The 13,328-nt window shown below is 37.4% G+C and overlaps 1 protein-coding gene across 1 annotated transcript in view; it reads left to right on the forward strand.

The window, feature by feature from the left end:
- The window catches only part of HSD17B11 (hydroxysteroid 17-beta dehydrogenase 11), a 43,172-nt gene that overhangs the window by 16,625 nt on the left and 13,219 nt on the right, over positions 1-13,328 (forward strand). Inside the window, exon 5 of the mRNA XM_077142897.1 lies at positions 6,442-6,579. Within this exon, the coding sequence (XP_076999012.1) occupies positions 6,442-6,579 (138 nt within the window). The remainder of the gene's footprint in view (positions 1-6,441; positions 6,580-13,328) is intronic.

Raw genomic sequence — 13,328 nt, forward strand, 5'->3', positions numbered from 1 at the left:
ACTATCATTATACACTCTAGGCATTCCTAGATTATACCATCTCAACCTTTATCGTCTATCTTTCTGATTTCATTTGTGCCCCCAGCCCTCCTGCCTCTATCATTCTCACATTCAGCTTCATTCAGTGTTTCAACATAATTGTATTACAGATAGGTAGTATTGTGCTGTCCATTTCTGAGTTTTTACATTCAATCCTGTTGCACAATCTGTATCCCTTCAACTCCAATTACCCAATATCTTACCCTATTTCTATCTCCTGATGGTCTCTGTTACCAATGAAGTTCTCCAAGTTTATTTACTAATGTCAGTTCATATCAGTGAGACCATACAGTATTTGTCCTTTTGTTTATGGCTAATCTCACTCAGCATAATGTCCTTAAGGTCCACCCATGTTGTTACATGCTTCATAAATTTATTCTGTCTTACAGCTGCATGATATTCCATCGTATGTTTATACCACAGTTTGTTTAGCCACTCGTCTGTTGATGGACATTTTGGCTGTTTCCATCTCTTCACAATTATAAATAATGCTGCTATAAACATTGGCGTGCAAATATCCGTTGTGTCCTTGCCCTCATATCCTCTGAGTAGATACTTAACAATGGTATTGCCGGGTTATATGGCAATTCTATATTTAGCTTCCTGAGGAACCGCCAAACTGCCTTCCACAGTGGTTGTACCATTTGGCATTCCCACCAACAGTGGATAAGTGCGCCTCTTTAGGAGCTAGTTTAAATAAGGAAATTGGCCCCCAGCCATTAAGGGCCAATATTATTTTGGCCTTTCTTTCACTTCTTTGATGAAAGATAGTTGCAGGTGCTTATCTCTCTGTGTCCTTGTCAACACTTGTTATTTTCCATTTGTTGTGGTGGTGGTGGTAGTGATGGTTGTTTTGTTTTGTTTTTAACAAAAAGCATTTATTACCTGACAAATTTAGCTTTATTGGGAAGTGTCCCAATTAAGGCGTGATGGTTGTTTTAATAGCCATTCCCATTAGTGTGAGTGGTATCACATTGTGATTTTAATTGAGCATCTTTTCATATGAAAAGAGGTCATTTGTATGTCCTCTTTGAAGAAATGTCTATTAAAGTCCTTTGCCCATTTTTAAATTGGGTCATTTGTCTTTTTGTTGTTGTGTTATAAAAGTTCTTTATATATTCTCCACATTAAAACCTTATCTTGGTTTCCAGATATTTTCTCCTATTCTGTCAGTTGTCCTCTCTCTTTCTTGATAATATACCACACAATGGATTGGCTTCAACATCAAACATTTAAAAAGATTGTACTGTCTACCGGGAGTCCGTTGGTATTCTGGTGCTGGCTTGCCATAATTGGGGATTCCTCTACTTACAACTCTGCCTCCGGTCACATAGCCATATGTCTCTCCTCATTTCTGCTCTTTTGGTTTCTGCTGACTCCGGACTTGGGCTCTTCCCTGTGGCCTTCTCTGACTTCTGGTTTCCAGTATCTTCTCTTTGTAAGATCTCTGTAATATGGATTAAGACTCTCCCAGATTCAGCTGAAGCACACCAGAACCAAAAAATAACATCTTCAAAAGTTTCTGTTTACAAATAAATTCATACCCCCAGGAAGCTGGATTAAGCTTAAGAACTTGTCTTTTGAGGAGGTACCTAATTCAATCTAGGTATGTCTGCCCTTGTGCCAGCATCATCCTGTTTTGATTTCTGTAGCTTTGTAATAAGTCTTTCATTTGTTTGTTTGTTTTTTGCATGGGCAGGCGAGAACTCTGCCACTGAGCCACTGTTGCCCGCCCTATGTAATAAGTTTTGAAATTGGGAAGTATGTGTTCTCCAACTTTGTTCTTTTTCAAGCTGATTTTGGCTATTCAAGGACCCATACTCTCCCATATGAATTGATGATTGAGTCTTCAGTTTCTGTGAAGAAGGATGTTGGAATTTTGATTGGGATTGTATTGTATGCCTTTGGGTAGTATTGACATTTTAACAATATTTAGTCTTCCAATCCATGATCACAGAATGTCTTTCCATTTATTTAGGTCTTCTTTGATTTCTTTTAGCAATGTTTTATAGTTTTCCATATGCAAATCCTTCAGAATCTTGGTTAAATTTATTCCTAGATATTGATTCTTTTAGTTGCTATAGTTAATGGAATTTTTTCATGATTTCCTCTTCAGTATTAATTACCAGTGTACTGAAACACTACAAATTTTTGCACGTTGATCGTGTACCCTGTCATTTTGCTGAATTTGTTTATTAGTTCTAGTAGTTTTCTTGTGGGTTTTTCAGGATTTTCTGTATAGGAACATGTCATCTGCAAATACTGAAAGTTTTACTTCTTCCTTTTTAATTTGGATGCTTTTTATTTTTATTTTTTTCCTCTGGCTAGAACTTCCAGTAAAATGCTGAATAGTAGTAGTGTTGAAAGTGGACATCCTTTTCTTATTTCTGATCTTAGGGGCCACCTCTCATTGTAGTTTCTAGAATGCTTTGCTCCAATGGAACAAGTCATATATGCCCTGCTTCCTCATTGTTAGAAATAAATGAGAGGGAACCTAGAATTACTTGTTTCTTTTACCTGTAATCCGCCCTTCAGCTATCCCTGCCTTAAGCTGCTGCAGCCATAGCAAAAGATTCTGATTACAACTCTGAACTTCTATCTTAGAGTTCTATCTTAGAGAAAATTATATATTTTCTTTTTTGTTTGTTTGTTTACTTCAACATGCTTAAAGATTAATGTGGAAAGTGGGAGATGAAAGAACTGGATTCATGGTGGGGGAGGTTGGGTCTTTTAATTGTGTCTTAAATGTTTTCTTCTGTTTGCTAGGCACTTTGTTATTCAAAATTATTTTGAATTAGAGAGAAAAAAAAATTAGAGCCATGAAAATCTGGCTAATAGATCTTGCTAACCCAAACAGCCAATATGTTTGCATGAAAGTTATCAATATGGGAAGGCTTGGAATAATTGAGTTCTAATGATTAGCCTCCAATGAAATCTTACTTAAAAATAATTTGGAATAAGTACTAATTTGGACAATTAATAAGAAAAATAAATTTGATGTCATGTTGCAAAGCACGGGAAAAAACATCCCCTCAGTTTTAGCTTTCATGTACATATATATGTGTGTGTAGATAAATAGAAATTCACCCTAAAGTTCAAAAATATGAATTTCCTTTAACAAAGTTGAGATCATTAACTCTAAGTCTTAATATATTTCTGTAGTTTATGTTCACTTAATAAAAATCAGAAATGCAGTTTAGTAAAAGAAAGAAAATTTACTGGTAATCCATGTAGAAATAACCACTGTAAAATTTTATTATAATTTTTGGGACATTTTAAATGCAAATATGTAGTCATCCATTTCGTATTAAATATGTACAACATCCTTTTCAATTCTTGCATGGTATGTAACTCTACATATGTGTCCTATTTATTCCAGATTATTCTTTTTTCTTTTTGCATTTATTCTTTACTGTTGGGCAGGCTATTTTTAAGGACTCCTTCTGTTGCAAAGAATATAAAACCTAAACTTCTCCAGACCCAAAATGGAATTTTTTGGCTGTATAATGGTCTTAGTTTCCTATGATTACCATAACAAAGTGTCACAGACTGGATGGTTTAAGACTGTTGTGCACAGAAAGAGAGACGACACAATTCAAAACTGCAAGCCAATTTGGAATCTTTATTAGCCGGCCGGTGACTGCCTCAGAAACCCCCAAGAAGGAAGAGTCACAGAGCAGCCCCGAGGGGTTCTCCAGGTGGGCTGATAAAGGCCAAAACCGCAAGCTTATCCACAGAAGCAGAAAAGGGGCATTAGCTTCACAGAACCACATCCTGGTTTGCAGCTGTGAGCAAGGAAGTTTATCCACAGAAGCAGAAAAATGCCGTTAGCTCTTGCCAAAATACATCCTGTTCTCTCAGTTTCCTTACAGTGCTATTGTTCCATTTTTATCTTTTGGGGACTTTCCACCCTGGATCTTTGGGGACTTTCTGCCCTAGATCTTATGATTCCAGGTACCTTTACCTTGCTCAGGCCTGATTTATGACCTTTCACATAGACGACAGAAATTTATTGTCTCACAGTTTTGGAGGCTGGAAGTCTGAAATCAAGGAGTTGGAAGGTCCATGCTCCACCTAAAGTCTGCAGGAGAGAATCTGCTCCATGCCTTTCTCTTGGCCTGTGGTGATGGCCGGCAATCCTTGGCAATCCTTGGCATTCCATGGCGTGTGACATAACTCCATCTGTGTCTCCATCGTCAAGTGACCATCTTCCCTGTGTCTGTCGGTGTCTCCCCTCCTCTGTATTGGATTAGGGGCCTACCCTATTTCACTATCACCTTATTTTCATTTAAGTAACTCCATTTGCAAAGACCCTTTTTCCAAATAAGGCCACATTCATAGGGACTGGGGATTGAGATTTCAACATATCTTTTCAGGAGTTACAGTTCATCCCATAACAGTAATTAAAATCTCAAGCAGGCTCTCTTCCTTCAGTGGGAAGCTAGATGGCAGCAGCTACAGAGTTAGATCCTTTCAACTCCAAGTGCAGCTGGAGGGAAAAAACAGTTACCTCCTAGGAATGCCTTCAAGTATTCTAGTACCAGTTAGATCCAATCCCTGCATGGGGATTTGGTGGGAGGGGTAAGTGCTAGCAAGCAAAATCAGAGTGATGCTATCAGAAGAAGGGGATATGAATGCTGGAAGGCAAAAATAATAGCTGTCCACTACAGACATAGAAAATTAGCATCTGTTTCCAGCTGTGTGCTCCCATCAGCTGCACCCTGGGGTGCAGCTGATGGGAGCACTTAAACATAAATCTCTGGGAACATGATTGATTATTTCCTTAGGAGAAATGCTTAAATTACAGGGTCTGTGCTTGGCACATTTCAAAAGAATTTGATACCTTTTGCCAAATTGACTTCTGAAAAGATGGCATCAGTTTTTCTCAGATCCTTACTGTTACAGCTAGGCGCAAATGCTATCTTTTTAAATGTTGTATTTATATGAATTATTCCTGAAATAAAACATAATGCCTATATCCATTGGTATTTTTATTTTGTAAATTTTCTAAAAATAATTTAGTAACTTATTTGTTGTAGGTTTGCCTTATACATTTTTAAAAGTTACCATATACTAATCCTCAGACTTGTCTCATATGTTTCAAGTCTTTTACTAGTTTTTCACTTGCCACTTAATATAGTTGGGAGATAATAACATTTACAGTATATCATATAGAGGCCTTGCTTATTGCTTAAGTTTTAAGTCTGATTCTATACTTGTTTTACATCTTCAGGAAAATTATATAATCCTTTTCAAATTCAATTTCCTCACTGGTAAAATGGGGATCATAATATCCTTATCATAGGTTTTTGTGAGTATTAAATGAAATAACGTTTCTGAATAACTGAGGACAATGTCTGGCAGATAGCAAGCACTCAATTTTAGATATGATTGTTTTGTGTTCTCAGTGTATATAAACATAGATTCAATTGTTTAAAATTAAAATTTAAACAATTGAATCTACCAATCTTTTCTTTTAAGCTCTTTATAAACCTTTAAAAAAAAAGTTAGCGAGAACTTTCCAAATTATAGGTTAATTGACAAGAATTAGTGGTTACTCTATATATTGCTGATTCATACCAACTTTAAGAAAGTATACAAAACAACCTAACTGGAAAAGGAATGTCTCTTTAGAATATGATTAATTTCTCTACTTTTTCCAAATGAAGGAACTATGACTATAAAAATTGTTTTACATTGTGAGTCATTCATTTAGAAAATATTTATTGAGCACCTGCTAAGAGCCAAGCACTGATGTAGAACTGAAAGATTCATCAGTGACCAAGACAATTATGCAGCTTATAGTGAAGGTGTGAGGAACATATATTAAATAAAAATTCATGCAAGTCAATATTTAGTTATAAATTCCAGACATACTATAATGTAAAAATCAAGATTTCTATATAATAGGGAAATAATTTAGTCTAGGGCTCAGGGAGGACCTCTTTGAGGAAATCAAGCTGCAATTTAAAGGAAGAATATGATGTATCCAGGAGAATTTTCCAGTGAATTCCATCAACATTTTATAATAAATCATGAACAGCTTATATTGACATTAAATTTTATGGAAATGACAACAAAAGCAAACACTCCACCAGTTTTCCTAATGAGACGTTTATATACTAAGCTCTCTTTCTGGTGAATTATGCTGCCGTGATGAATTAGATATTCTGTGTCAGTGCTTCTTAGACTTAATATGCTTGCATGCATTTCCTTAAGACCTGAGGCTCTTGTAAAATGCAGATTCTGATTCATTAAATTGGGACTGGGGCTTGAGATTCATGTGATGCTCAAGGTGCTGATCAGAAGACCTCAACTTAACCAAGGAAAATAGGCATCTAAATTAAATAGCTACATTGGCGCTCTTGAATTATTTTGTGGTCTCTCTTTGTTTATTTTCAGTTCAAGCAAGTTTGCTGCTGTTGGATTTCATTGCTCTTTGACTGAAGAACTGGCTGCCTTAGGAATTACTGGAGTTAAAACAACCTGCCTCTGTCCTAATTTCATAAACACTGGTTTTATCAAAAATCCAAGTACCAGGTAAGTTGAGAGAGAATTTGAAACTAAAGAATTGGTGGTTATTACGAATATCAGCCATTCTATCATTTTTCTAAATACTTTAATCCATAAAATCTTTGGTATTCATTGCCCTTAGCTCAATGTCATGCTCTGTAGATTATGGGAAAACAGGTAGAAAGAGATTAAGACAGAGAGAAAAGGAGGGAGGGAGAGAAAATGAATATAAATATGAACAACACAGGTGAACATACTAACACTTTTTCCTTTCTCTAAGCGTAGTGGTTGTCAAACTTAAGGATACATACATTTTTCCAGGAGTGTTTGCAAACCATATAGATGCCCAGCCTGACTGCCACCACCCTCAGGATTCTGATTTGGTAGATTTTAGCTGTGGCAGCATTGTGGTGGGGAAGAGGGCCTGGAACCCTATGTTTAACAAGCATAATAGGTGATTCCAATACAGGTAGCCCAGAACCGTTACTTAAGAAACACTTTCACTTAATAATCTAGAAATTAAACCCCCAAACAAGTACCACGCTATATCCTTTCCTCAGTTAAAAAATAAAATTTAAAATGTTCAGGTCTGAGATTGATTTTTAATGTTTCCTGTCTTCAGGAATAGCTTTAATGTCTTTGTAAACATGATGCATACTTACTTCTAAAAATTCTAACATTACAGAAAAATACAAGTAGGAAAGTTTTTTTTTTTTTTAATTTCCTTAAAATCCTCAATCCAGTGGAAACCACCCTTAACGTTTTGAGGAATGTTCTAGACATCTCTAGGCATAAATGTTTTAAGTTTTACATTATTGGTAAATAGTATCCATGTGGTTCTGTTAACTGCTTACTTCCCCCAGTATCATGTCACAGCTGTCTTTTCATGTCAATAAATGTAGAGTTTTATCATAAATTGCATTGACTACTTAATGTTTTAATTTCCTCATTGCCAAAGCAAATACCATGCCGTGGGTGAGCTTAAGTAGTGGGGATTTATTGGCTCCTTCTAGAAGATCAGATTCAAGGCATCAGCAAGGGCAATGCTTTCTCCCAGAAGACTGTGGCATTCCGTGGCTGGCCCTGAGGATCCTTGGCCCTTGGCTTTTCTGTCACATGACAAAGCACACGGTGTTCTCTCTCGCTTCTCCCGTGTCTTTTGGGCTCTGTAGACATTCAGCTCCTGGCTGCTCTCTCTCTTCTCCATAAGACCTTCAGTAATGGGATTAACACCTATTTCTGACAAAGCTGTGTCCTGGAGGTGAAGTTAAAAATTCAGTTGTAATAATTAAAAAAAAAAGTCTGTTTTTAATTACTGAAAGGCAGTTTGAATGAAAAATTTAGCTCATATGTGATTTTAGTATCCAAATCTTGAAAATGTATATTGGAGGAAAACTGGCAAATTTTACCTTTGGGGACAGCGCTCGTCTCCCCCCTTGACATCATTTTTAGTGTATTTTCTGATTTTTATGAAGTCAACATAAACTAAAGGGCAGAGGTGCCCTCTCATGGCAAAACTTGCCTAGTACAATTTAAAAATAATTGCAAAGTATATTGGTAGGAAAAGCATGAGTAGAGGCTGACGTCATTCCAGCCCAGGTACAGAAATATGAACCTGGCAATGGAACTTGGCCCTTGCCTGAACCCCTTTGAGGCTCAGCTGGCACTAGAGTGGACCCCAAAGGTGAAGTTCTAATTAGAAGAAGTTTAATGTAGTAGTTCTAATTAGAAGAAGAAGAATGCTTCTTCTCATTATCCTATGATTTGTATTGGACACGAAGTAAAATCTGTTGTTTTCTTAAATCTTACAACAATCGTGTGAGGGAGATATTAATCGTCTTTAGCAGGTGAGAGGCTTAACGAGATCAAGTAACTTACCTGTAAGACGCAGAATTGGGATTCAGACTAAGTTTTTTCTCTTTGTATGTAGGACAGGGTTTCTAAAAGAAGAACCTGAACCAACCTCCCAGCGGTTGAATTAAAAAATAGTTTGTCTCAGGTTAATGTTGGAACTGAAATTCTCTGTTAAAGCACATCTAAGAAATAGTTTATTGGTTCATATATTTACACAGCTAACACACTGCAAGCAAACTGACGTGCTGTAAAGATTAAAATGCAGCCATAAACTGAATGCATTAGAATGAAATATTATCAGGAGTCTTCCCTTTTTGACAGCTAAGAGTTAGTTTTGCTAAATAAATGTGAACATCAGAAATAGTTTTTGTTAAAAGGATTTATTGAAGGCCTATTAAATACCAGGTACCTCACTACGTACTTTACATAAATTACCTCTAATCTCTCATCCAGTAGCCATAGTTTGCCTACTTCGGCTCTAATCCTTATAACGACTCTGTAAGATGCCTTTTTATAAACAGAGAAACTGAATCATGGAGAAGTTAAGGTCAAAAAGCCACAAAGTGGCAGGACTGAAATTCTTAGGCTTATTTTTTAACATAATTTTTTTTTTCAAGAGCAAGTAGGCAGAAAATTTATTTAGTACAAGGCAATGTGAGGCAATTCATTTTTATAGATTAGTTTTGCTTACTTCTCCTCCCACCCCACCACCCCCCCCCCCCCCGCCCCACTTCCTTGATCTAGGCTTTTCCCCTACCTTCCCTTCTCCCCAGAGTGGTGTCCAGTGATAGATAGTGCATTCGGGTGGGTGGGTTGGTTCCGCCCTTCTCTGTAGATAACTCCCACAGCCGTGGGTCCTTTGGCCTCCAGATGCTGTTTATTGCTGATTTATCAGAGAGCTGTTTCTCATGGAGGCCCGACTGCTTCTGGGAGTTTGCCCTTCCTTCATTCAGCCACCACCCTAATTCTAATCTTGCCTCACTACCTCATTTCTCCATCAGACTTCTAACTCCCCTAATTGTAAGGGAATTTGGGCTTATGGTCCGTCTTCTTCAACATAAACTTTTTTTCTTTTTTTTTTTCGCATGGTCAGGCACCAGGAATTGAACCCGGATCTCTGGCATGGCAGGCGAGAACTCTGCCTGCTGAGCCACTGTTGCACATAAACTTTTTTTTTTTTTAACATTCTTAATATATAATCATTCCATTCTACAATATAATCAGTAATTCACAATATCATCACATAGTTGCATATTCATCATCATGATAATTTCTTAGAACATTTGCATCAATTCAGAAAAAGAAATAAAAGATAACATAAAAAGAAATAAAATGAAAACAGAAAAAAAATTATACATACCATACCCCTTACCCTCCCTTTCATTGATCACTAGCATTTCAAACTAAATTTATTTTAACATTTGTTCCCCTTATTATTTAATTTTATTCCATATGTTCTACTCATCTGTTGACAAGGTAGATAAAAGGAGGATCAGACACAAGGTTTTCACAGTCACACAGTCACATTGTGAAAGCTATATCATTATACAATCATCATCAAGAAACATGGCTACTCGAACACAGCTCTACATTTTCAGGCAGTTCCTTCCAGCCGCTCCATTACATCTTGAATAACAAGGTGGCTGCTCCATTACATCTTGAATAACAAGGTGATATCTACTTAATGCATAAGAATAACCTCCAGGATAGCCTCTCGACTCTGTTTGGAATCTCTCAGCCACTGATACTTTGCCTCCTTTCACTCTTCCCCCTTTTGTTCAAGAAGGTTTTCTCAATCCCTTGATGCTGAGTCTCAGCTCATTCTAGGATTTCTGTCCCACGTTGCTAGGAAGGTCCACAATCCTGGGAGTCATGTCCCACAGGCTTAGACAGGCGGAGGGTGGTGAGTTTGCTTGTTGTGTTGGCTGGAGAGAGAGAGGCCACACCTGAGCAACAAAAGAGACTCTCTTGGGGGTGACCCATAGGCCTCATTTTAAGAAGCCTTGACCTATCCTTTGTGGGGTTGAGTTTCATATGAACAAACCCCAAGACTGGGGGCTCAACCTATAGCTTTGGTTATCCACACTGCTTGTGAAAATACCAAGAACTCAACTAGGGGGGTTGAATTTTCCCCTGTTCTCACCATTCCCCAAAGAGGACTGTGCAAATACTTTTCCACTCACTGATCAAATCACTTTGGGATTCATCGGGCATCACTCTGGACAAACCAACAAAATCTCATGTCCTACTCAAGGTTCCATGTACTTATGTTGTTCAACCAACTATCTACATAAGTTATATTAAGACATGCACTAGTCAAAATATAAATTTTGTACCAAATAAACATTTTTTGCTTTAGTCTTACACATAAGTTGAAATTTTAAAATATTAATTACCATCTATTTTCAGTATCCTGCAGTAATGATATTCCTTTGTTCTTCCTCATGCAAAAATTTTTTAAATTTGTACATTTAGTCACTATCATTATATACTCTAGGCATTCCTAGATTATATACCATCTCAATCTTTATTGTCTATTTTTCTTTGTGATTTCATTTGTGCCTCTGGCCCTCCTGCCTCTATCATTCTCACATTCAGCTTCATTCGGTGTTTTAACATAATTGTATTACAGTTAGGTAGTATTGTGCTATCCATTTCTGAGTTTTTATATTCAGTCCTGTTGTACAATCTGTATCCCTTCAGCTCCAATTACCCAATGTCTTCCCCTGTTTCTATCTCCTGATGGTCTCTGTCACCAACGAAATATTCCAAGTTTGTTCACTAATGTCAGTTCATATCAGTGAGACCATACAGTATTTGCCCTTTTGTTTTTGGCAGATCTCACTCAGCATAATGTCCTTAAGGTCCATCCATGTTGTTACATACTTCATAACTTTATTCTGTCTTAAAGCTGCATAATATTCCATTGTATGTATATGCCACAGTTTGTTTAGCCAACTGTCTGCTGATGGACATTTTGCCTGTTTCCATCTCTTGGTAATTGTAAATAATGCTGCTATACGCATTGGTGTGCAAATGTCCATTTGTGTCCTTGCCCTCATGTCCTTTGAGTAGAGACAGCATATAGATGGGTCCTGTGTTTTAAATCATTCTGCCTGTCCATGTCTTTTGATTGGGGAGTTTAATCCATTAACATTTAGTGTTATTACTGCACGGGTAGTACTTTCTTCTACTATTTTACCTTCTGGATTTTATATGTCGTATCTAATTTTCCTTCTTTTTACCTTTACTCATAGTCTTCCTTTCTACACTCTTCTCCACACCTCTCTCTTCTGTCTTTTCATATCTGTCTCTAGTACTCCCTTTAGTATTTTTTTCAGAGCTGTTCTCTTGGTCACAAATTCTCTCAGTGATTTTTTTGTCTGAAAATGTTTTAATTTCTCCCTCATTTTTTGAAGGACAATTTTGTTGGATATAGAATTCTTGGTTGGCAGTTTTTCTCTTTTAATAATTTAAATATATCATCCCACTGTTCTCGCCTCCATGGTTTCTGCTGAGAAATTACGCATAGTCTTATTGGGCTTCTCTTGTATGTGATGGATTGCTTTTCTCTTGCTGCTTTCAAGATTCTCTCTTTCCCTTTGACCTCTGACATATTGATTAGTAAATGTCTTGGAGTACTTCTATTTGGATCTGTTCTCTTTGGGGTACGCTGTACTTTTGGATCTGTAATTTTAAGTCTTTCATAAGAGTTGGGAAATTTTCGTGATAGTTTCCTCCATTAGTTTTTCTCCTCCTTTTCCCTTCTTTTCTCTTTCTGGGACACCCGCAACACATTTATTTGTGCACTTCATATTGTCCTTCAATTCCCTGAGTCCCTGCTCATATTTTTCCATTTTTTCCCTATAGTTTCTATTTCTTGTCAGATTTCATATGTTCTGTCCTCCAGTTCACTAATCTTATCTTCTGCTTCTTGAAATCTACCACTGTAGGTTTCCATTGTTTTTTTCATCTCTTCTACTGTGCCTTTCATTCTCATAAGTTCTGTGATTTGTTTTTTCAGACTTTCGATTTCTTCTTTTTGTTCATTCCTTGCCTTCTTTATATCCTCCCTCAATTCATTGATTTGGTTTTTGATGAGGTTTTCCATGTCTGTTCGTATATTCTGAATTAATTGTTTCAGCTCCTGTAGCTCATTTGAATTGTTGGTTTGTTCCTTTGACTGGGCCATATCTTCAATTTTCCTAGTGTGATTTGTTATTTTTGCTGGTGTCTAGGCATTTAATTACCTTAATTAGTTTATTTTGGAGATTGCTTTCACTTCTTTTACCTAGGGTTTTCTTGCTGGATGAATTTGTTGTCTATCTGTCTTTGACATTCAGTTCAGCTTTTTCCGGACCTCTAGCTTAGGTTTTGTTTAACAGAGGAGAATTTTTAGTTCTTGTTTTCTTGTTTCTTGCCCTGCTTGTATGGTGCCTTTTCTCCCCCCACACTTAGGAGGGTCTACTTAGGTATTATAGACCCCAGCCAGATTTTCCCAGACCAAAGTGGCCTCCTATCAGGAGGAAAGAGTCACCTGCATCGGTTTTCCCTGAGAGTGAGACCCAGCAGGTTAAAAGACTTTCCTGTGAAATCTCTGGACTCTGTTTTTTGTATCCTGCCCAGTATGTGGCACTTGTCTGCTGCAGGTCCCACCAACATAAGATGATGTGGTACCTTTAACTTTGGCAGACTCTCTCTGCTGGGAATGTGGTGGAGATGGAGGAGAGGTTGTAGGCTGGTTTTAATGGTTTCAAATTACCAAGCCCTGGGGTCTGAATTCCTTGAAGGGAGGATTCCACCTGAGTTGGGCTTCACCCCTCCCCTGGGGAAGGCACAGGCTCCAGATAAGCTCTCAAACAACCTTGTTTCTGCCTATGTCTGAGGCAGTTGCAGCCTGAGAAGACCTGCAGCTGAATCCA

The sequence above is a fragment of the Tamandua tetradactyla genome, chromosome 24 (genome assembly GCF_023851605.1).
Source record: "Tamandua tetradactyla isolate mTamTet1 chromosome 24, mTamTet1.pri, whole genome shotgun sequence".
In the NCBI taxonomy this organism is placed as follows: domain Eukaryota; kingdom Metazoa; phylum Chordata; class Mammalia; order Pilosa; family Myrmecophagidae; genus Tamandua; species Tamandua tetradactyla.